Source organism: Phaenicophaeus curvirostris, chromosome 9 (assembly GCF_032191515.1).
Source record: "Phaenicophaeus curvirostris isolate KB17595 chromosome 9, BPBGC_Pcur_1.0, whole genome shotgun sequence".
Taxonomy (NCBI): Eukaryota; Metazoa; Chordata; class Aves; order Cuculiformes; family Cuculidae; genus Phaenicophaeus; species Phaenicophaeus curvirostris.
Window position 1 is genome coordinate 18505660 of NC_091400.1, and position 24304 is coordinate 18529963.

Consider the following 24304-nt stretch of genomic DNA (forward strand, 5'->3'; position numbering starts at 1 on the left):
GGAGGAGCTGCAATGGGTCCTGGTTGGGATGATGGCACTAGGGCACTCCAAGCCTTGCTGCTAAGGAGCTGAGAGTGCTTGGCATGGTGACCACATAGTGGGGTTAGGAGAGCTGCTTCTAGGCTCTGCAGGCTCTGCAGCCTTTGCCATCACAAGGTTTTATTTGTAAGGGCCCTCTTATTTTTTCACTTTTAACGGCAAAGGTCTCCCTCAGATAGAGCTTGGATTTTCCTGTTGCTGGCATTACTGACCGATGAGAAGGCTGTTATAGAAAACAGTTGATAGCAAACTGAGTTGCTTCTTCTTCCTACCACCCTCCACGAAAAGGGACTGTTTTCTGGTGGAAAATGGACGTGATTAATTTTTAAATGCTACAGCCAACATTTTGCAGAGTGTTTTTCCTATCAAGATAGACACCCATACACACATGCTTATCTGGGCGCATCTTCTTTGCAGAGATGTACGACTTATATATCACACAATCATAGCATCATTTGGTTGGAAAAGACCTTTGACATCAAGTCCAACTGTAATATATATATACGTGTAGATGTATATACACAGGTATATAGATATCATAGAATCATAGAATCACTAGGTTGGAAAGGACCCACTGGATCATCGAGTCCAACCATTCCCATCAATCACTAAACCATGCCCCTCAGCACTTCATACACCAGTCCCTTAAACACCTCCAGGGAAGGTGACGCAAACACCTCCCTGGGCAGCCTCCCAGTGCCCAATGACCTGCGAAAAAATTTTCCTGATGTCCAGCCTGAACCTCCCCTGGCAGAGCTTGAGGCCACTCCCTCTTGTCCTGTCCCCTGCTACTTGGGAGAAGAGGCCATCACCCTCCTCTCTACAACCTCCTTTCAGGTAGTTGTAGAGAGCAATGAGGTCTCCCCTCAGCCTCCTCTTCTCCAGGCTAAACAACCCCAGCTCTCTCAGTCGTTCCTCATAAGGCCTCTTCTCCAGCCCCTTCACCAGCTTCATCCCTCTAAAACTAGACACACACATATATATATATGTCGCTCTAGACATATATATATGTACATACATACACATATTGCCCAGAGAAGACGTGAATGCCCCATCCCTGGAGGTTTTCAAGGCCAGGTTGGATGAGGCTTTGAGCACCCTGATCCAGTGGGAGATGTCGCTGCCTTGGCAGGGGGTCGGAACTGGATGGGCTTTACGGTCCCTTCCAACCCAAACCACTCTACGATTCTTCACACACCCACAAGTCCCACAAGTAACGCTCCCCTACGGCGCGGATGTTCCACCCGGGGCCCCTTTCTCCAGCCGGGGGGGGTCGCGGCCCCCCGGCGCCTCTCGCCTCCCCGGGGCGGCGCGGGGGCGCGCGGAGCCGAGCGCAGGGTGCGCGCCGCGGGGAGCGAACAGCAGATTGCGGGCAGCCAATGGCGAGGGCAGCCCGCGGTGGCACCAAATTTCCCGCAGCCAATGGCCTCTCGAGGAAAAAAAAAAAAAAAAAAAGAGAGAAAGGAAAAAAAAAAAAGCAGCCGCGCACCATGAGAGAGCCCGTCCGCCGTCATCCTCCTCTTCCTCAGCATCCTCCCTCCCGCCCCCCGCCCCGCCTCCGCTCCCCTCCCGGGCACGCCGAGAGCCGGGCCCCGCCGCCCGCTGACCCCGCGCATCCCCGCCGCGGGCAGGGGGCACCGCGCCCCGCTTAAAAACCGCCGCCGCCGCCGCCTCCCCGCGCACTGCGCTCGCCGGAGAAGGGGCTACCGAGAACCAGCCTCCTCCTCCCGCCGCCGCCGCCGATCCGCGTTCCGCCGCCGAGGAGCAGGGCCAGGTCTGCCCCGATGCCTGCGCACTTGCTGCAGGAGGAGGTGAGCGGGGCGCTTTGTCCTCCCCCCGTCCCGCATCCGCGCGGCCCCGGCAGGTGCGCAGCCCGGGGGCATCGCCCGAGCCCCGCGGGGCGGCGGGGAGCGCGGCGGGGGTGCCCCCAACGGTCTCCGGCCGCCCGGAGCCGAGGCCGAGCATGAAGTACGGGGTTATCTTAAAAACCTCTGTGTAAGCGCCCCGCGGAGGGCTGCTCGGGAAGGTCCTTTGTGCCACGAGCTCGTGGTGGGTTTGGTAACGTGCTGGGTTTGGTAACGCTCCGGCTTTTTTTTCTTTTTCTTTTATTTTTTTTTCTTCAATAAGAAAGGGGTTTCTCGTGCAGCGTTTTTGATCGAATGTTGCAGTAGGGAGTGTCTCTAGGACAGACGCAAGGTGAAAGCGGCCAGCTGCTCAGATGAAATGAATGACTGTCTGCATCGCCTCAGCCAAGCTAACGTACAATGGGGAGACTGCCCCTTTTTGGCATAAGAAGATCTGAATAACAACCTGGCACCAGGAGGATAGCTAGAGGTGTAGGATCTTTAGAGATCTTTTGGGATTTTTAATTTTGCCCCTTCTAGCAGCCCCCCTTTGCCCCAGGAGAGGCAGGACCTTGATTCTGATGTTCCTGCCCTTGCCTTTTCATCCTTCCCCCTTCTGTCTATGCTGAGGAGTGGAGGTAAATCACAGCCCCGCTCTCTTGCCTGTTGTCAGCGTGCGGAGTCTCCCCTAGTCCTTTTGTGCAAGAGCTATGACCTGAATTTATTCCTCTCCCCACTCAGAATGGATGCCAAGGGCAGTGTGCTCTGACCACGTTTCGTGGTCTCGCTGTGTGTTTCAGAGCATATTCTGGAGGAAAGTGTGTATCTGGAAAGAATCCTGTCCCTGGGTCACGTTGGGCATATTCAGCTAGACTGGACTGAGTGCCCTGGGGCTCTTAGGCTGAACCCAGCACTGGAGCCTTGGAGCTGCAGTTGGTTGTATAAGCTGGCTGCGTGCCAGGATCACCTATGGCAAGTTCAGGGCCGGTAGGGTATGGAGGGGGATGTGTAGATAGGGGAACACATCTGTTATGCAGATGAGAGCAGTGAAATCATTCAGAAATGAGGGAGAGCTCATGAAGAATATGTAGCTGGCCTCCTTCCCCCTCTCAGCTTTAGACCCCAGATCAATCCATATCCCATTTTTCTCAGTAGGAGCTGCTATCGCCATAAGGGGGTAAAAATCCTCTTTCTTTCCTCCTCGTGTCCTCAGCTAAATAGCTGCCTTCCCGCCATGCTCCCCTTGCCAAGTCTGTAATGGTGGAGCTGTGCTTCACAGCTGCTTTACAGCCCTTTTGATTTCAGATTAGTTTGCATGTGAGAAATGACCAGTTTGGTTGTATCAGTGTAATTCAAGCAGCATAGGTATGCTGGTAAAATCCCTTATGTAGCTACTATAACTCTAGAAGGAGAGGGGTGGTTTGTTTGTTTTTTTCTCTCCTTTTTGCTCTCCCTCCTCCTCCTCTGCCCCTGTGTAACTTCGACAGTGACCTAAGCTATCACAGAGGAGAAAAATGCAACTCCAACCCCACATTCTTACTCTGGAAGTGGCATGTCCGTATGGGCAGGGTTGCCTGTCTAATTATACCACTAGATGTCTGTTGGAATTTTTCCTGCAAAGACAAGTCTTAGGTCTTTTTGGTAGATTGTCTTCCAGCCAAGGAAGAAAATTGTGTATTCATGCCAAAATGCCAGATGAGAGTCTCTGACGCTTTGGAATGGGGGGAAACTTTCCTTGCCTAATCTCTAGATTAGAAGCCATTTCTGATGGCTCTTTTTGTAGGAGGATTGCCCATAAATTGTCCAGCAGCTCAGAGTATCCAGTCCTCAAAACATTAATTGGGAGAGCAGGCAGACACGGCCTATAAGCAGGACGCAGAGAAGGTGGTCCCAAGCTCAGCAGCTGTCTGGGTTCAGAGAAAGCAGCAGGATATTTCGTGCCCGGGTTTTTTCCTTCAAACCTTTGATTCCAGAAGGAAAAACTCAGAGGGCTCCCTCTGTAGAGATCGTTTTACTTCTCAAATCTTTCAGCTTTGCCAGCTCCTCCCCATAGGAAGGTATGGCTATAACCCTTTAGTTTCTGCCCTTGGGAAAGGGAGGAGTTGGGATGGCCACGTAGGCAGCCTGCAGCCTGGCCTGGTTTTATGCCTCCTTCAGGGAGCTAGACTATGGCAGGATGGTGGTCTTTTACCAGTCCCAGGCATTGAATCATAGAATAGTTTGGGTTGGAAGGGCCCTTAAAGATCATACAGTTCCAACCCCGCTGCGATGGGCAGGGACACCTCCCACTAGATCAGGCTGCTCAAGGCTGCATCCTACGTGGCCTTGGACACTTCCAGGGAGGGGGCATCTGGATGGGAATCTGTTCTTAATTCAGGAGAGATTTCTATCGGGAAAGGAGCTTTTCCTCCTAGGCCATGGTCCCTCCAGCAGTCCTGGCTCTCGTCTTCCTGAGGTCTGACCTCCCCCCCCTGTGGAAGCAGCAGTGTGGGAGGCAGAGGGCAGTGTCCTTCAGGCGGGTTCTCAGGAAGTGAGGGGATGGAAGCACCATGCCCTCCCAATGCTCGCATCCCATGTGCTTGGCACTCCTGGGGTCAGGCCCCATCAGGCAGTTGGGCTTTGGCCTGACAAAGGACTGCGAGCACCAGCAAGCACACGGCTGTCATGATGGAGATGGAAATTGGTGATTCAGGGTTCAGTGACCTGTCTCATTAGGGTCAGCCCTGCCTGCTCCTTTCGTCATGCATGCCTGATCGGGGAGGCTGTCACTCAGCCAGGGCAAACAAGTGTGTGCAGAGGGAATGTTGTGACACAGTTACAGGAGGGAGCTGGGAGCCTGGAGCCACGCTGAGCCAACTTGCTGCTTAAAACTTCCTCTTTGCCTGCTGGTGGCCTTGGCTGAGAAGATTGGTTTCCCATACCTCAGTTTGCCTGTGGGTGGAGAGGGATAAGAGGCTTAGCAGCAGCCATGGATGTCTAACTGGAGGCACACTGCTTGACTGCTTCTGTCCACTGATCTCTAAGCATGTCGGTCTTCTCATGACCCAGCCTGGAAGGTGAAGCAGGGGGAAATAAGAAGGAATTCCCTGGAGGAATCCTCCTGTGGATATTCCTGGTATTCCCCCAATGATCTCTGGTGGGGTGACACAAAGAGGTAGGGTATCAGGAACAGCCCAAGTATTCATCATAAAAATGTGTTTCAGACCATATTTCTCTCCCATTTCTTTGTTTGTTCTCAGGATTTCCTCTACTGTCTGCTTCTGCACAAGCCCTCCTAAAAGCACCTACTAATGAAACTTAAGGAAAATTTAAATCCTTACAGCCTCACCAAAAATCTCACCAAAGATCTCACACAAAATCTCACCAAAATCTCACTGGAGGAAACAAGTCTGGCTTTCAAGTCTTTTTGTTTACTTTCTGTACCCTGTCTACCATTCACCTCCTTTCCCCAGAAAGATTAGGCCCCCTCCCTCTCAGGCCATGACTCCATGGGGCCAGAGCAGGCTCGTCTTGGTGCCAAGGGCTCAGCTGAAAGAATGGAGTCTGGCAGGACAACTGCAGGCTGTGAGTCTTGGTACTGCCAGCCTAGCTGTTCATGTTTCTATTCCCTGCATTGGTAACCACCAACTTCTTGTTTTGTTTTTCCTTTTTCCTTTCTTGAAAATGTCCATTGCTGCCTCTCCAAGGAGTTCTCCTCCACTTCCAGCACCACTACTGTCGGCACCGTCACCTCGCGGGTGACCAGGAATGGGGATGCCATCATGGAGAAGGACTTCATCAATCATGAGGACTTGGCAGGAGACCGGGGCATGGTAGATGATATCTTTGATGAGACCTACCGGGAGAAAGAGGGCCCCAGGCCCCCTGTGCGATACGTCTGGAGGAATATCATCCTCATGAGCCTGTTGCATATAGGCGCCATATTCGGGTTGATGATGATACCTTCTGCAAAGATCCAGACCGTGGCATGGGGTAAGTACATTCCTCCATTTATTTATTAGCATTTGCAAACCTCAAATCTGTTGGGAGGTGGGTTTTTTTTAACTCCAGGTCCACTTGGGGAGGAGAAAGAAGTAGAGATCTTCTGTTAGAAGAAGCTACCCAGCCAATTTTGTAGCAAGCTGTGGGAGGGCTTGCTAGTGTCCTTTGTAAGGTCATGCTTGAGAGAAGGATTTAGCAGGGGACTGCTTGGCTGCTTAAAGAGCAGACTTGATTCATGAGTGTTAGGCTTGGAAGTAACCCACAACTGAACATGCAGCCAGTTCTGGGGTGAAAGACAGAAAATGTTTCATGGAGTACTGTGACAGTCCCAGAAAGTTAGAAAGAAGGATGCTAGCAGGAGCACTTTAAAGGTTGGCTGGGAAGGCAAGGTATGGGGCATTATTTGGCTTGAGGCTGCTGTTCAAAGACAAGAACCATTCCTGTCCTTAACAAGGGAGGATAAATCCTGCAGAGCTTCCACATGTGTGTGAGGGAAAAGAGACAAAATATAGTTGTGTTGAAGATAAAAGTCAAGAGTTAAGTCTCAGGTCTTTTATCAGTCTTACAAAAGGACAGATTAGCCCCCATCATCCTGGAACTAAGCCTGACAACTTTCAAAAAATAAATAAGCATCTCTCCAGGCACCAAATTCCAGTGGAAATCACAACCCAGCAGAAGGTAGCTAGGCGAAGCTCCCCTTTCTCAGAGACCTTGCCCTGGATAGGAATCAAAACTTCTGCTTTGACTGCTTGAAAGGCAGCTGGGCCCAGGGCCCAAGCTGCAGGGAAGCCTCGCTTTCCACAAGCCTTTATGTGGACCCCTGGAGGAATGAAGAAGCCAAATGGCTCCCAGTAGGGAGGTCAAGAGATTGAATCCAGCCCCTGCCTTCTGGTGAAACAGAGCATCCTAAAACAAAAACTGACAGTCTAATTTGAGACTTGCTGGCATGGCTTTTGGTTTCAGCAGTGCTCCTGCAAGTGCTTGCCTGGGAGCAGGGTCCTGGCCAGCCCAGCTGTGGACAGGCCCTGGAGAGATTCACCTGTACTGTCACGTTCTTGAATTCTGTCCTGATGTGAGCTGGGCTGGGAAAGACATGGCTCCGTGGATGGCCAGACTGACTCTTTCCTTCCTGGACCAGCTCAGTGGCCTGGGGGATGAGCATCACTGGAGGCCACAGGGCTTGGTCAGAAGCTGGCTACGGTATCTGCAAAAGCAGAGGCAATGATGTGTTTGGTTCCCTGTGCAGACAGCATGGCCTGTTGGGGGACTGTTAAGAATGACTGTACTGGGCTTTTCTCTTGTGAAAACCTGGCAAGCTGTGTTTTTTGCTGGGGTGGCAAGGCTGGGCAGAACATGCAGCCTCAGCATGGCCTCGGAGGAGAGTTTCAGGGCTTTCAGTCCTGCTCTGCGTGTCACATCCCTGAGCTCTCTGCTGGAAGCTGGGCAGGAGCTGCTGGCTTTGCTCTTTAACTGAGTTGACAGCTTGGGTCCTCCAAGCCAAATATCCTCAGCACATTGGGGCACGGAGGAGGGAGATGGTGACTTGGGCTTAGTGGTTTCATTTCAAGCTGCTGAGTTGAACTGTAGTTTCTAAATTCGTTGAACCCTTCTCCCTTGAGTTCCTCTGTGATACTTAAGTGGGCTCAAGCATCTTGATCCAAAAGGTTAATGCTGCTTTGCGTTCTGCTAAGCCCCATCTTACCCCAAAATGTCTGTCTATGAGGCAGTGCTTTTGCTACCACGTACCTGTTCAGGGTGTCTGTATGGAATCCTTGACATTTCATGGGAATTTGCTTTGGTTTTTACCTGATGCCAGTCTCTCCTGCTCCCCTCCCTCAGTCAACTCTGATCTGATGTGCCAGTTGCTCTCCTGCCACTGTGAGGCACTGCAAGATTCCTTGGTGTCTTCTGGAGTGGCATGCTCTGGGAATGGGAGAAGAACACAGTTTAGGGGAACTGCACTGTTTTGAACTGGCTGAAGATCTATCCTGCCTTACCAAAGCTGGAGTAGTTCCACAGAGCTCCCTGTCTTGCATCCCTGGCATTTGTTCTGGGAAAGGACCACCTTTCCCTGCACCCTGCAGGCAAGGCAGAGCTTCCCCTTATAGTTCTTTCTTCTCCAGTGCTATCCGAGCTGGGGTACTGTGATCCTCCACAGGTCTGGCTTCTCAGCAAGGCTCTTGCTCCTTCTTGCATTGTCTGTTTCTAAGCTCATACCTTTCTTTAGCACATACAAGGCATCTGTGGCTATCGTGTTGGTGACTTGCTGTTATTTTCACAGCAGCCTCTGCTAACAAGAAGACTATGGTTCCCATTTTATACACCAGGACAGAGCAGCAGGAACTCATGTTGCTCTCAGCAATACACCATAGGCTTATGGCAGAGCAGCTCTCTCAGTGGTAGTTCTGGAGTGTGGGCGTTTTTGCTTATTTCTTTGTTTTTCAGATCATTCCTTCTCTAGGCTGTGTACATGGAATATAAAATTAACATGGCCCTAGATGTTCTCTGCTGTGATGCTACAGTCAGCTGTGGTGCCTGGTAGCTGATCTACCTTCTGTATTTCGTAATAAGGAGCAATCCCCTGCTAATACCCTCTTCGTCCAGGCCACCATCTCCTTGATATTCCTGTCGCTCTGAAACCAGTTATATTGGTGACTATGTCCTCTTTTGTTTTCATTTCTCTGTGTGTTAATTCTTCTTTGTCTCTTGAGCTCTCCAGCCCTGCACTCATCATTGTTTGCTGTTCTGCGTTGCTGTGTGCATTGTATCCCCTAGTCTCTTTCTGGTACAGAGCTTCCCAGAATGAGATGGGTTGTTGGTCAGATGAGAGCTCACCATAACATGAGCTCTCCGAGCCCTTCCAGCACTGTGGCTTTCTAACCAGCTCCCCTTTTATTTAGTCTTTTCCACTGTACTTGACAAAGTCTTGCACAGTCTTTTCTGAGATCACAGGCAGATTTCATGTCATTTGCCAAATGATATAGAGATTGAGGCTGGAAGGGCAGGATGCAAAGATGATTGACAGTTTCTTCTCTTGCTGCTCTGATCCGCCCTGGAAACATGATTTGCAGGTTGTCTTACTGGCCTTCAGGTGCAGAAGACCAACAATATTTGTGTTAACCCATGTTGGCCTGGCCAGCAATGTCCTTAAACCAGTGACGTGGTCTTGTGTGTACTCCAGCTCCCTGTAGTGCCAGTAGGGGCAGCAACATGGGCTGATACCTATTTTTGTTGCTGCCGCTTTGGACCAAGGAGAATCTTGCTGGATAATTTAGGCAACTATGTCAGACTGGAAATCTCAGCCAGTACTACCCCCAGGGACGTGTCCAGCAGAATGTTTACAGAAGTCTTTTGTTACTTTCCAATCAAGACTGCTGCTTTCAACACCTCCCCACTTAGTGTCCTCTCCAGGCTTAACTAGCAGATGGCATGCTTTTCCTCCAAGCACGGAGGGTAAGTTCTGATTTTGCCGACTACAAAAGTTAAATTTTAGCAACAGTAGCTCCTATTGTTCCTTGCAAACACTGTTCCCCTTATGGAGTGTGCACACGTTTCCTTGCTATCCTTCTCCAGAGAGACATACCTGGCTAGCAGGGGCTGGGAGGTGAGGAGGAAACAGTATAAAGCTGCAGTTTTCCTTTCCACTGAGCAGAAGCCCAAGGACACCTGCTGGAGCAGGGAGCAGGGGCATCTTGTCGTGTAAACATCCTTGCTGTTACCTGCAGGTGACAATGCCTTTAGCACATTCCTGGCTTGACATAATAATTTGAGGTCTGAATCTGGGCCCTGAAGAGGTAAAGGCTAGTGACTCATATAGACATGACGGAATATGGAAAGTTTTGGGTTTCATCTTGGGAGCACCGAGTGCATATTACTGCCAGTGGTTGTAAATTTTTGTATTCCAGATGAATAGGTTGTTGGGAACATCACCTGTGAGCTGACAGTCTTTTGGATCTTGGGTACTCCCAATCATGGTGTGGAAGATGATGTGAAACCTCAGCTGATAGGAGTTCCTACATCCTTCAGTTTGGGGCCGCTTCACAAGGCAGCTTTGAAAATCTATGCTACTTTATTTTGCCTTCTCTGTTCTCTTTCCAATTTCATTCTGAGTGGATGATCTTGGAGGACCTTAACTTCTTCCTTGCCTGTGAGATGCTCATTCCTTGGCTATGCAATGATCATCATTGTACCTCTTTGTGGGGATGAACCCTCTGAATCATTAGGGACTCTGGATTTTACAGTTTTCCACCAGGATTTCAATCTTATTGTGCATATCCTGTCACTGTCATTACAACTCTTATGTATGTCTGATGGAGCTAGTAGCCTCCAAGTAGGGTTTGGGTTTCTGTGAGTCTGGGTGCCATACATGCATAGACTGAGAATCAGCCCTTCCCCCACAGATATTGTCTGTTCCTTAGATAAACTACAACTGCTGTATATGGGCAAGAGGCAAGGCGGCACAGGATTATAGTTAAAGAGTGGTTTCCATTGTAGTCACCTGAGATGTATCTCCAAGAGAAGTTAACATGAGCTGCTGAGGTTCATGGGCTTTGGATGAGGGCCGTGACTGTTCTATGCAAGGACACCCAAAAGCAGTGGGTACGCTTCAAAATTTTTGACAAAAGCTTTCAGTCAAGGCTACCAAAAATGAATACTGGGTTGTCTGTTTTCTGGATCTGTCAATGTCCCCACCATGTCTCTTTCGTGATTCCTTGTTCTTGCTGATAAGTTTTCATTGCTTGTGTCATCTTTTCCTGAGGGGGATATCCACAGGCACATTCTGAGAATTGCTTGTGTAGAAGAGATACAGATGAGCTTCCTTTTTTTGTAAAGCTTAAATACCACAGTCCTCAGCCAGAGTCTTCTTGAAGGCCTCTTTTTACCAAAAAAACTCCCAGTCAGCATGTGAGGATTCACTAGAGAGGGAAGCCTGAACTCAGGGCCTGTACTCACCTAACCTGGCATTTAGCTTCTAGCCGACACTGAAGATCATGAAAGGTTGCATGGTTCTTTTCTGTCCCCAGTGCACCATTAACTCATGCCTGCCAGCCCCACAGTGGAGAGCTGGGCTGTTCCCCCAGCAAGTTGCCCTGACATCCCTGATCCAACATGTTTTCCACAGACTTCCCATCCAGGAGCTTTCAGCTCTACCATGTACTGCTTGTCACCCTTGGAAATCTACCTCAGCTACTGAAGTGTGCACTGTAGGTATGAAGTGGCCTAGGGGTTTTATGACATGCAGATTACAGGGTATAACTACTTCTATTGAAGGGAGAATGGTGGTGAGTCACTTCTGCTGCTGGTAGGAAGTGTCTAAAACATCCACGAGTGGATTTCATTGTTAACACAGTGTCTCAGGCCACAGAGGTCCTGCGAATTACAGTAATACGTTAGGTGTTTTTTCAAGGTTTGCTCTTCTGTATCGTTCTGTGAGGATAGTGTATGAATTAAAATTAGTCTTAAAATCTAAAACCAATGGGGAACTGATCATGAGCTGCTTCATAAATTTCAAATGAGCATCATGGGGCTGGTTGACACCTTCAGGGTGTCAGTGAGGCCAAAGGGAGACCTGAACTGAACAGCCTCTCCAGTATCCCTCCCTTTTCCCCTTCCAGGCTTGGCCAGCTTTGTGCTTTGCTCAGCTCTATTGTCTCTTGCAAAGGCTGGATCCTGCTGCGTTTGCATGCATTTTCATCCCTCTTCATGCCCTGTAAATCAGCTATGACCAGTGACTGTTTGACTCCTCCAAGAGACCACAGAGGTTCTGGGAGACACAAGGCGAAGATGTGCCAGTCTGAGGCCTGCACTGCATTTGGTGACAGGCGAGGAAGCCGAGGGAGAAGATGAAGATGGGAAGTCATGGTCAAATGAGCAGACAGGGAGGGTCACTGTTATACAGCGGGATGGGAGTGAGGAGGGTTCATGCAAGTTTAAGGGGCCAGGAGAGGATGTTAAAGCAGCCAAGACTGGCTTTTAGCAGATAAGAGATTAGGTTTGGAATGTAGAAAAACAAAAAGGAGGTGACAGAAGGAAGAGGGAGTAGGAAATGGTAGGAAATAAAGCCTGTATTATTTTGAATGAAAGAACAGGGTGACAGTACCTTGTACATGTCTCACATCTCTGATTACAGACAAGTTTCTGGCAGAGTTATCTATCTTGTGGGTCCAAGACAAGCTTGATTGGAGCCGTTTGGCTGGACTGAGTGATGTTGTCAAGCATACCAGCAATTCCTGTCCATGGGTTTAACATGTAAAAATAAGGAGCTGTTTTCATGATTGATCCAATTGGTTGAAATCTACTATTTTATACCAAGGAGAGAGCTTCTTCTGGGTTCTGTGAATGTGTTCCTTCCCTCAGGAAGGGGGCTGAAGGTGGATCAGGTGACCTATGCACAGATGTGCACCCTTCCCTCTCTGTGTCTAAGATTGCAGAGCAAACCAACTGTTGAATACCCTCTGTCATTCCCCCAAACTTCTTGACCCTTCCTGCCTAGTGAAAGAACTAATTCTCAGAACCCTTTTTCTTATTGCCAGCTTCCTAATGTAATGCTACTATGACCCTCTTGGGGTCTTTTCTCCATTTTAGTTCTAGGACCAGATGCTGGAACTTTGCTAAAGGCTGACTTCCTCTAACTTCTCAAACACTTTCTTTTCCTCTCCAGCTGTTCTGTGTTTCATGTTGAGTGCTCTGGGCATAACAGCTGGATCTCACCGCCTCTGGAGCCATCGGTCTTACAAAGCCACGCTGCCCCTACGAATCTTCTTGACTATTGGAAACTCTATGGCCTTCCAGGTAATCACTTCTTCAATGTGCCAGTGTTGCTCAGAATTAATTGTTCCCCTGAATCCCTGTCTCAGGAACGGGGCGCAAGCTGATAGAGATAGTCTCCTACTACCTCTTGCTAGGAAACAACCTACCCTTGCCATCTAACATTGCTCTGCTGGAGTCTGCCTCATTGTCTTCACTTTGTCCCATCAAGGGGTGCCTCTGAGGTGAACTGGGTGGGGAGAGGGCTGTTGGCCAACAGCAGGAAAGTTCTCCAAAGCAGGAATGTACCCTTCCCTCAAGGTGTGGTCTCCTTCTTGCTTGCTTCGGGTCCTGTGAAAAAGGTGTGGAACTGCTAAGTGCTCTCCTGATGTTCTGGTTGCCTCACCCTTCTCTTGCTGCATGGCTGATAAAGGAGAGACATCTGCACAGCCCAAGAAGCCAGGCTGTGGAATTTGTTGCTGCAGAAAGACCAAGAACTTGTTGAGATTATGGAGTTAGGGTGATGCTTCCCTGCTTCTGAAGAGTGATATTCATGAATAACCCTGTTATAAGTCTGGCTTCCAGAGAGTCATCCCAGGTCAATGACGTTTCAAGGAGATGAGGGTTCAGCACCTCAGAATATTGCCTAACCACTTATGAGGGCACTTCACAGTCCACAAAGCAAATAAACTGGGAAGTCCTTAGGGACTGTAGAAAGTAGCAGAGTTGGCCTTTTAGAAGGAGCCAGAGTGAAAACCCAGACTGGCATGGCATAATAAAATCCTGCTGGTCTCTTGGGTTTGCTGCTGTGAGGCAGCTCTGATGGCACTCTGTCCTCCAGCTGTACTTGAAGGGACTTATTTAATACAGGCTTGCTCATGTGTAGGAAATACTTGGGAGGGTGACAGGGCACAGCATTTACCGCTAGAAGAAGGTGAACAGAAGAGTATCAGTGCTGTGTTCCTATGTAATTGTCCAGCTGAGGAATCGGGGAAAGATAAAGCCCAAGTGGACCAGGTATTTTAGAGACTTTTTCCTTTCCTCCCATGTGTAGTTGTAGAGGACAATACTTTATTGACATGTAATCAGAACAGAATGGGGATCGTTTTTTTCAGCCTTAAAAAACTTTCTAACACACCATTCACTTTCCTATTCTCTCTTAGTACTAAACCAGAGTCTTTCATGAGAAAGAGGAAGGACCAAGCTGCTGATTACAGCTACTGGTCCAGCACTCACACGGGAATGGGATGGGTTGCTGTGTATAGGCCAGTCCCATACAAAGACCATCCTTCACAGGGTTACAGGGCTGTAGGGGAAAGAATTTGCTAAGCTGTTGCTGTAGGGGATAGGAATAGACAAAGATGAGAGACAGACAGATGTTTCAATTTCAATAGGAAGTAGTCCAAAGTTTTACTGAAAATTCAGTACCATTCCCTATGGATTTTTTTTAATAGTTACTTTCAATGAGATCAAGAGAAGATTTATTTTCAATTTCTTTCATTCCTGTTAGTGGCAGCACCTGTAAGACAAGACCAATATATTTTAAGACCAGAGAAGACTACAGATAATCTTATCTTAGGTCCTCCAGAAAATGCCTGTTGGCAGCTCCAAGACCTGTGGGTTGCAATTTGAGAGAATTTGTGAATTCTGCCTCTATTCAGCATCTCTGCCTGCAAGACCAGGAGCTGCAGCACAGCAGAAGCTCTCCTGGTTAGGGCCTGTGGCTGGAAACTCCTGAGGAAGGAAGCGTTCTCCTAGGCTTTGCTTGCTGGTCTCAGAAAGCCCTGATTTTCAGACAAGGTTTCAGTTAGAGGTGGTCCCAAAATATGATCTGTAGGAAAGATAATGTGCAGAAGTTTGGGTGAGGATGGGCTGAGCTTTCAGCTTTGAGACCTCTGATTTGGTTTTGTGCACAGGGTGTTGTGGATGAGGTGGTATCACACTCCAGCTGTGGTGCATGGTCTCTTTCCAAATTTATAACCTTTCTCTCCAGAAGAAGGATTTCCAGGAGACAGGGAAAGCCTCCTGAGGTGTGCAGACCCAAACCGCCTGTCACCTTTTAAGTTGGGCTTCCTTATGTTACATGATGCTGTGTAAGGTCTGGAATGTGAAAGAGGCTTTGGGTCACAGGTGAAGCATTCCCAGCACGAGTACTGGTTGTATTTCTCTGCTTACTAGACAGGGAAGGCTGCTGAGCCACCCTCTTCTGGAGGAATGCTCTGTGGCCAAGCTCTGGCTAATATCAGTGAGGGCTGGTGATACTTGGAGGTGTTAAGGATTTGACTGGAAGGAAGGCAGCATTATCAGTGTTTGGAAACAAGTGAGGGATGAGTCCTAGATGATGTCTATCATTGCTTTATTGCATGGCCTGCAAGTAAATAATTTTATGTCAGTTAAAGCAGGAGTGGCTTCAGCACATGAGACACAATTCCCCAAGTCCCTCTCTGCTACAGGGTCCCTGTGTGGACAAGTCACTTTGTCTTTCTGGGCCAGAAACTGGAATGGTTATACTGCTTCCCTACCTTCAAAGTGTTTTGAGGAAGGAGAATCTTGTGTAATACAGGCGATATGAGCATGCTTGGATCTCTGTTTCATCTTTTCTTGGATGGTGTAATACATGGCTTCAAGCGCATTGAAATCTTGGCATAAAGGAATGAGCACAGGCTTATTTACAGCTATTCTTAAAATTGGCCAGAACAAGCATTTCTTAATACAAATTATGAAAGCTTTGACATTTTCTAAACTATTGATTTTGCAGTTTAAATTGAATGGTTATAGGGCTGGAGGGAGGTATTTTTGGTAGTTGTCATTGAAATGGTGTGTTTGTTCTGTCTCTAAAGAGGGACCTTTGTTATAAGACTGATTACCAAGGAAAAAAGTTGAAAAAACCCTCAGCCCCAAGTTAAACAGGTCTGTCTGATTTAGCAATCCCAGGAAAAGCAAGGCAGGTTGACCCATGGAAAATGTCAGGACAAAGGGAATGGGTGAGTCGATCAATTCCAGCTGGACAGGGACAAGTGGTCAACAAGAGCTGAGTGTGTGAGGGAGGAGGCACCATCTGGCCAATAAGGGCTGGCTATTGCAGGGGTGGGGAACAGACTGACCAATCAGAGGCTGTGATGCTCTAGAGAATGTGTGAACGAAAGCCTCCAATTACATAAAAAGAGCATTGGCAGCCCACCAAAGAAGCGGATTTCAAAGAAAATTGAAGTGTTTGAGCAAAGAAGAACCAGTCTGTGTTTTAAAAGTCAAACCCCTCAAACTTTAAAGAAAGAAAAATTATTAATATGAGATCAGTTTAATGAGATTTAGCTGTCTAATTGCTTTAGGACCTTTTGTTAATTTGAAGGGAACATCTCCAGCCCTGGTCCTAAGTCTCCACTCCTGTTGCCTTGCAGAATGACATCTACGAGTGGGTCCGGGACCACCGCGTCCATCACAAGTTCTCTGAGACAGATGCAGACCCTCACAATGCCAAGCGGGGCTTCTTCTTCTCCCATATCGGCTGGCTGCTGGTGCGCAAGCACCCAGATGTCATAGAGAAGGGCCAGAAGCTGGACCTGAGTGACATGAAGGCTGACAAAGTAGTGATGTTCCAGCGGAGGTGAGTAGTGGGGGTCAGCCTCAGCACAGAACTGTGTGGGATAGAGCAGGAACTCTGCAAATGCACTGGGGACCCAAGTGCCTTTGATGGAGCATGAGGGGGTTGAGGGCATCATGTGAGAAGTGTGTGTCTTTGGTCTACTCAAGGCTTTGTTGTGGGATGAACTGTGAGAAATGAGTTGTACCTCTTCTATAAGAAGTATTTATGAGCTAGTGCTTTCTTCAGCCCTCACATGCCCCCTTCTTTACTACCTACCCTGTAGCATTTTGCCAGTGGCAGATTGAGCTTCCCATCACGAAGCACCTCCATGTGCCTGCCCACAACCCGGCTGCTGCTTTGGTTAGCCCAGAGCCCACCAGCATGGAGATGTTTCCAGTCTTCTGGAAACTGTGGTGAAAGAAGAGTTGAAAATGGGGCATAAGAGAGGCAGTCACTAGGAAGAACAGTCTTGATCTACTGGTGCCTTTTGGATGGGGTATCTTTCAGCTGTCTGGGGCTGTACTAGACTAATCCCTAGAGGAGGCAAGGGATTGAAGACTGAATTCATAGTAACCACTCTCATTCCGGAGGCCACTAGTTCAGTTCCAGACAAACTGAGCAGTTTATAACTTCCCTCCTTTTTTGTTCCTGGGATTTTTTTTTGTGGATTGTCAGAGTGGCTAAGCTTCATCTACTCTCACCCCTCTAGTGTGAGAGACCCCATGCAATCATCTGTTTGATGGCACAGGTGTCCCTTGCTTGCATTTGTTGGTGAGGTGTATTGGTAGGCAGGGCCAAGTCTGCAAGGAGGATTTGCAGCACTGGGCTAGAGCTGAAGAAGAGACCATGGTGATGGGAACATTGCTTTGTGCATGTATGAGATTGAGATAGGAAGGGCAGGAGTTTAGTCCCAAGTCTCCTAACCAGCAATGAGACCCTGGAGATAAGTCTCCAGGAATGCCTTTTGCATGTCCAGGGCAAATGATACAAGGCTCAAGGGTGAGGTATTTCTACACTTGATTTTCCCTGTATAGCTGAGCATAAATCCTCCAAAGGGAGAACTGAACCATCCGTTCCTGTCCTGCCTCAGCCACTGAGCACTTTCCTCCTGGTCCCTTCCTTTTCAGATACTACAAGCCGTCAGTGGTGTTGCTGTGCTTCACACTGCCCACTCTAGTGCCCTGGTACTTCTGGGATGAATCCATCATCATCAGCTTCTTCATTCCAGCCATCCTGCGCTATGCTGTAGGGCTCAATGCCACTTGGCTAGTGAACAGTGCTGCTCACATGTTTGGCAACCGGCCGTATGATCGGCACATCAATCCACGGGAGAACCCCCTGGTCAGCCTGGGGGCTCTAGGTACGTTCAATATCCATGCTTTTTGTTGCAGGTAGACTGTAGTGCAGGGACTGGCCCTTGGGGTTGCAGCTGCTTCTAGGAATTTCTATGAATCCAGATGTCCCCTTCCCTTCCAGCCTTTGCGTCTGGAGGTGTTTCCCAGGCAGACCAGTGAGTACGTAAGGGCAGTGGGGTTATCAGCTCGCATCAGCCTCTCTCCAGACTGGAAAAGACTCTGCTACACTTAGCACCTCCTTATCTCAATAGCAATATTTTATTTACCCTGCTCAAAGGTCTCTATGCCCCATTCACCAAACTGAAAAACGTGTGCTGCAGTTTATGCTTATCTGTCTTTGCTTTTTCAACTTGAAAACCACCAGATGCACATTTGGATATGTTCTTCGGGCAGATGGTGATTTTGGGAGTATTTGAGGATGAGACAACCCAGATCATCTTGTGTTTTCCTGAAATTTTGTGTACCTAGGAAAGTATATCCCAAGATCAGCATTTGTGTTCATATGTTCTCCAAGCCCAAATCCTTAGCTGGTTTGCATCACTTTATGTCACTTGGGCCGCACAGATTTCCACCACTGAAGGATCTGCTCTTGGATTTTTAGTAGGGGGGTATTTGAACTGCAGAAACTCGGGGGACAGGAACAGGAGCCCAGCTGCTGTCATTGAAGGGGTGAGCACTGGAGCCAGCATTGATAGTGTCCAAAGGGTGGCTGACTGGGGTATATAAATTAGTAGAAGCTTTTGTTATTCCCATCTGGAAATGTGCTTTGGATTTTGGCATTTTTTTGCCAGAGTTGTAAGAGTATTGATTGGCCTGGTTTGTCGGGGCCTCACTGCAGGTCTAGCTGGTAGCTCAACCAATACTGGAAGGTTTCTTATAGTGGCAGAGGAAAAGCAGTTAGGATCCTCCTGGTGTTTTGGTGCAGTCAGTGAGCCAAGAGCCTTCTTCAGTTCCTTGCCACAAGCTTATTTTGCTCCAAAGCACTGAAGGTACTCTATGACTGTAATTGCCCAGCCATGCTGGGCCATGACCAGATGTGATGGGGTGGATTGTAGAGAGGTGAAATTGGGCTGGGAGGAGAGAAGTACTTGGGCTCAATCCAGAGACTTTTCCAGGAATGTGGTGCTTTGAGCCAAAAGAAAGGGGCTATCACTTACAGCTCTGCAACATCGTCTCCCTGGTCATGTTTTGCAGGAGAAGGCTTCCACAACTACCATCACACCTTCCCCTATGACTACTCCACCAGTGAGTTTGGCTGGCGCTTCAACTTAACCACAGCCTTCATTGACCTTATGTGTCTCTTGGGGCTGGCCAGCGATCGCAAGAGAGTCTCCAAGGAGGTCATCTTAGCTCGGAAAATGCGGACTGGAGATGGCAGTCACAAGAGTGGCTGAGTTTCTGCTCCGGTTCACACACACATCCACGCCTCTCCTTCTTCCTTTTTTCTTCCTTCCTACCTTCCTCACCCTCCAAACACGCTGGACAAAGGTTTAATGTTCTGTTTACTAACTACTGAATAATGCTACCAGTTTGCATAAGGTAACGATAATGAGTTTTAAATCCCCTCCCATGCTGTATTTTATGTGATATATTTAAGATCTAGCGTTCTGCCTTTATAATGCAAGGCCACCCATCTCCCTCCTGTCCTTTTCTTTCCATTCTTTCTTTCTACCCCATCTGCCGCTTTAGATTGTTCCAGTCTCTCACTGGCAGAGGAGTTGGTAGGAAGCAGCCTGGGGAGGCCCGTTGGAGCCAGCTACGTATCATAGAGTTAAGGGAATCCTGGACCTGCCAGCTGAACAGTTGAGCCAAAGTCAGCGACCCTCTCAACACCTTCCTGCCAAAACTCCTTCCTCTGTCCCTCCTCCATTCTCAAAGGCTGCTGACACACATGGTATGGCTGAACTGTTCTCCCTAGGAAAAGGATCCCCGTCCCCTTCCCATGCCATTAGAAAGAGGGTTGTCTCTTTTCCAAGATGCCTCTTGAAGTATTCTTCCCCTCTTCCCACTACACAGTCTCTCTGGCAGGGGAAAGGAGAGCCCCCAGACTCTCTCAGAGCCCCAACCAGGTCCACAAGAGGCTGGGGAGGTCTAGTGGCAGCAGTAGACACTGGAGAGGGAGCCTCAGTGGCCTTATTACCTCCTCCACTGCCTGCTGTGCCCTGTGCCACAAGGGACTGAAGGCAGAGCCTGGCTCTGGGCTCCATGGCCCCTTTGGAGAGCCCACATCAAAGAGGGGATAGACGAAGGGGTGTGCCACTGGCTGCTATGGGATAGCACCAGCCTGTGATGGTTTTATTTGCCACTGCTGACAAAACTTCTGCTGGCTAACAGGACTTTGCCAAAATGGAGAGGGGAAGAAGGTTGTAAACCAAAGCTCCACCACTGAGTTAAGCTTCTTTACATGCTGCAGGAACAGGGTTCCTGCTGGGTGGCTGGTTGATGATCTGATGTCTGCATCCTGTGCTAAACATAGAGACAGGGCAAGGGAGCACCTGATGGCATAGGGTAGGGTGAGGGTGTCCACAGGAGCAGGTCTCTCCCTCCATGTGGGCTCCATTCAGTAGATTACAAGTGCCTGAGAAACACCGATATGGGGCCAGGTAGCTCAGGGGGCTCGAAGGTGTTGAGATCTCTATGGTAAGACACTGCTGCCAGCATGGGCCACCTCTGGGCTTTCCTACCCAGGGTTCACCAGGATAGGATGGTTTGCAATTCCCTGCTCCTCTGAGGGACTGGGAGGCACTACTGAGGGAGTTATATGAGGAGGCAAAAGCATCGCCTCCTTGTCCCTAAGCTTGCCTCCCAGCTCCCTTGTCAAGCCACCTCTCCACCTCGCTTCTTCACCCACAAGCCAGGCAGCGAGGGCAGCTGATCCTGGGGAAAGGTCAGTTATATTCCTGAACTGATGTGGGCACGCAGCTGGAGGGTGTGCTGGTCAAAAAAGTCCTTGTGGATATTGTTTCCAACAAATTACAGAGGCCACAGCTTGAGTTCAAGTGGTGGGTTAGGTTCTGGGCACCATGGCTCTGACCCTGTCACTGGGTCAAATGTGCTTTTTTCCCCCCTTATCTCTCCTCATTATTATTAATTTTTTATTATTATTATTATTAGTTGTAGCAATAGTACCATTTTTGTTGCTTAAATGCATCAAATGGAGCTGGAGGAAAGCACAAGAAGTGGCTGGTACAAGGTGATGTTGGTGTGGGGTTTGCAGTGGCTTCCTTATTCAGGCAGGCCAGGGAGGGCGGAGATGGAGCAGATGCCAACTTCCTCACCTCAGCTCTGTCAAATAGCAGCCAGACAAGCTTCTGCAGCTTTGCTTTCTTCTGCTGCTGCAAAACTTGCCAGGAGCCAGGACAGTTTTGTGATGCTGTCCTTAATAACAGCATGCATGTTACTCAGAAATTAAATCCTTTGCTCGTTTTCCCTCCCTGCCACCACCACAGCCTCAGCAGTGGGACGTTTCAAGGCTTTGAACCATCAGGAGCCATGTGGTCTCCAGCCAAAAAGTACAACCAGGAGGAATAGAGAAGTGAGCCCTTCAGCTTATGGTGTCAGGAGATGGCATCCTTAGTGCTCCAAGGCTCCTGCTTGCCTGGGGACTGGCTGGGGTAAAGGGGCTGTAGTTAGAATTGTATCCTACCATTTAAAAAAAAACCCAACCAAACAGATGCCCTCACAAAAAAGAGAAATACTGTTAACTCTGTAATTGCAGGCTGACTTTGCTCTAGTCTAAACCACTCCGAACTCACAGAAGCCTCCAGACAGGATGAAGTTGCTCCAGCCAGTATTTGAAAGGGGTGCAGGGAGGGGAGGAGGTAAGGAGAGTGATTTCCTTGCTCCTGTTGCCCTTAATGTGTGTGACTTACCCTGCAGCAGAGAAGTGTGCAGTGACATGCTGCAATAGTTAACATCGCCTCCGCAGAGAAGCGGGGTTTCACATAAAGGGTTCCTTTCAAATTCTAAGTGCTGATTTGGGTCCAGAATCTGGAATTAGGGTGGAAGCTGAGGAGCAGTAACCAAACAGTCCTGCTGTTTGCCCAGTTACTTTAAAGGTAGATTGGCAAATATCTCTGGGTGCCTTAAATCTTTCTTTAATATACATAAGAGTATTGACAGCTATTTGCTGTATTTTTTTTTCTTTTTTTTTCTGAATTACGAACATTCAAAGGGTTGCTTAATTATTTAATTGCCTACATTGAACTGTGGGTGCAGTTGATTTTGAATGTATTTGAGTTAGAACTTCTGTTAGATTAAGAAACCGATACGACACTTCAAGTAGAACTTTGTTTGAGATATATATATATACATAAACACCTATAAATATATATATTTTTTTGGTGGCATGTTTGTATCCTGGATGCATTGTCTGTATGTTTAGCTTAAATGAGTCTGTGAGAGGTGGAAGCAGAGAAAACAGCAGTGGGACCTTGTGGCTATTGGAGCAGCTGTTCTCTTGGGGCTTGTTCCCAGCTTAGCCACTCGCTTACTGTGTGATGTGAGACAAAGTCACTTAAAAACTCTCCGTGCCTCAGTTTCCCTACCGTAAGGGGGTTGCACCCTACCTGCCAGGGTGTGGTGAGGCTTACTGCCCAGCGCAGATATGGGAGGTGTACTTACCACACAGACACCACTGCTGGCAGAAGCACAGACTGATTTGTTTTCCATAATCGTTCCCAGCCCTGCTGGTGTTGTGAAGAGCAGATGTCCAAGTGTTGGGTGTTCAGGAAAGGATTGGAAAGTTGAATCTGCACGTTGTCTAAGCTCTGTCACTGTTGAAATGTGAGTAGGATATGATTTTTCACAGCTTAGGGATTTCTGCATAGTAGTATCTCAGTTTTGTGTACTGGAAAAGAAAAAAAAACACTTTTTGAAATAATTTCTACTAATACAGAAACAGACATCTGGTTGTGCTGATCTGAAATTTTATTTGTTCATAATAAAAATGTTACTTTAAACGTGTTGGACTGATGACATGTCGGGCTGGGCTCAGTAAACCACGGGACCCCCCATCAGGTGGGGGAATGCTATGCATTACAGTTTCCAAACTCTCCTCCCTTCCAGGAGAACCAGGAAAAAAAATCTCTGGCTATTTAAGCACCATGAATGAGCGGATTATAATGGCTTTCATACTCCAGCGCAACCCCGCCAGCACACCCTGCCAAGGCTGACCCTGTGCTACGGGGTTACTGCAGGTTAATTCCAGCCAGGGCCTCTTGCCAGAGCCTTGCGGCTGATGGATACACATGCAGCATAACACGTAATACCAGCAGCCGCAACCACGTCAGGCGGGTTCATTAACCTCAGCAAGCGGGAATTTTCCTCCTCCTATAGCTAGTGTCCCTGCTGTCCCCTCCCTTTTTGCAGCTGGAGGGAAGTGACAGAAGGGGGAAATTCCCAGACCAAATCTCACTGTGACTGATGATAGCTCCGCTGTCCCACCCAGCCACCTCTGCTTGGTACCAGCTTGTTCCATGCAGGCCTTGTTTGCAGCAACTTTACCACCTTCAGCACTCAGGGATCACTGAGCCAGACCCCCTCACAGTCATAGCCAGCTCCTTGCAGCCAGCATGCTTAATTCCTTAGCAAAATCGGCCCATGCTTTGGTTGCCAGTTGCAGCTTCTGCTGCTGGAAAGCCCTTTGGGTGGGAAGGCCAGAGCCAAAGCACTGCAAAACATGGTGCAAGGGATTGTGCAGGAGGGAGAAAGGGTGAAGAGGGTTATTTGAGAGGAAAGTCCGCATTCTTCCAGAAGCCCTATTTTCCCACCTAGAGGTGTGTGACCACCCCAGGCAATGTGATGTGTGGCTGCCCTTAGCTGTAGAAATGTTCTGGTCACAGAAGTATGTCCCTGGAAGCGATAGTGAGGTGCCATTTCTGATAATCCAGTGTGCTTTTGATCCCAGCTATGCCAGAACAGCCCCTCCTAAAACAAGTGAAACAAAGAAAGCAACTCTTCAAACCTCCTGATTATTCAGCCAAGGCTAAAAATAAAGTTAATGATCCCTCTGTCTGGATTTTATGAGAGGGGAACACAGATCTTGGCCTCTCCCTCTTTGTTAAAGGCTGTTATTAAATCCCCTGCCCAAAATATGTCTTTGTGTACTATCAAGCCCTCCAGCAGCGCCAGCTCAGCATTTTGAGCTTATTGCCTGGAATTGTTTCATACACAATTATTGCTCCTATTGTCCTACATAATCCGTGAATTAGGGTTGCAATTTCTATGTACCCCAACTTCACTTCTTCAAAGATCTCTCATGCTAGGGAAGGAGAGGGAAGAGTTAACACGCCAACCAGCTCTGCTAGGCAGGAAAGGACAAGCAAACAAGTGCCTTCTTGTTCAGACCCAGCCAAGGGAACTCAGGGAGGGCTATGGGCTGGCACTGCAGGCTGGCAGCAGCCAGGTGGAGAGTTTTGCTGCATCTTGTCACCCTGGACACAACACGCAGGAGATGCAGGTGTGGGTTTGTGGGGGTAGGTACAACCAGGCTGCAGGTACAACCACCTACACAGAGCCTGGATGTAGTGACAGCAGCACAAGGAGTGAGGAGGTGGAGAAGTGGGGAAAGTGCTTGTGAGATGGCTCCTCTGCCTGTGTTTGCAGGCGTCCTGCACCCGGCTGTTGGGGAGGCAGACAAGGGGCCTCACAGGGACTGGGCTCCCCTCAGTATCATCCAAAGCGTGGCAGGCATGCTGGGGGGAAGTGATTGTTCCCTTCTGTTCCGCTCTATGTACCTGAAGGGGCTATAGGAA

General features: G+C 48.6%; 2 protein-coding genes across 2 annotated transcripts in view; one reads left to right on the top strand and one right to left on the bottom strand.

The window, feature by feature from the left end:
• Window positions 1–24304, bottom strand: part of LOC138724321 (broad substrate specificity ATP-binding cassette transporter ABCG2-like) — a 434882-nt gene that overhangs the window by 63024 nt on the left and 347554 nt on the right. The gene's annotated exons all lie outside the window — the stretch shown is intronic.
• SCD (stearoyl-CoA desaturase) lies at window positions 1756–22428 on the top strand. Its single transcript, XM_069864289.1, has 6 exons — window positions 1756–1850; window positions 5570–5855; window positions 12526–12656; window positions 16010–16215; window positions 17322–17554; window positions 18744–22428. The coding sequence occupies exons 1-6, from the start codon at window positions 1824–1826 to the stop codon at window positions 18941–18943; spliced, it is 1083 nt and encodes a 360-aa protein (XP_069720390.1). The 5' UTR covers window positions 1756–1823; the 3' UTR covers window positions 18944–22428.

What these genes read in the sequence shown, in the direction of transcription:
- SCD (XM_069864289.1), top strand. Translation starts at nt 1,824, where the DNA reads ATGCCTGCGCACTTGCTGCAGGAGGAG. An exon ending in CGCACTTGCTGCAGGAGGAG is followed by an intron (nt 1,851 to 5,569) that starts GTGAGCGGGGCG and finishes TGCCTCTCCAAG; the next exon opens with GAGTTCTCCTCCACTTCCAG. An exon ending in GGTCAGCCTGGGGGCTCTAG is followed by an intron (nt 17,555 to 18,743) that starts GTACGTTCAATA and finishes CATGTTTTGCAG; the next exon opens with GAGAAGGCTTCCACAACTAC.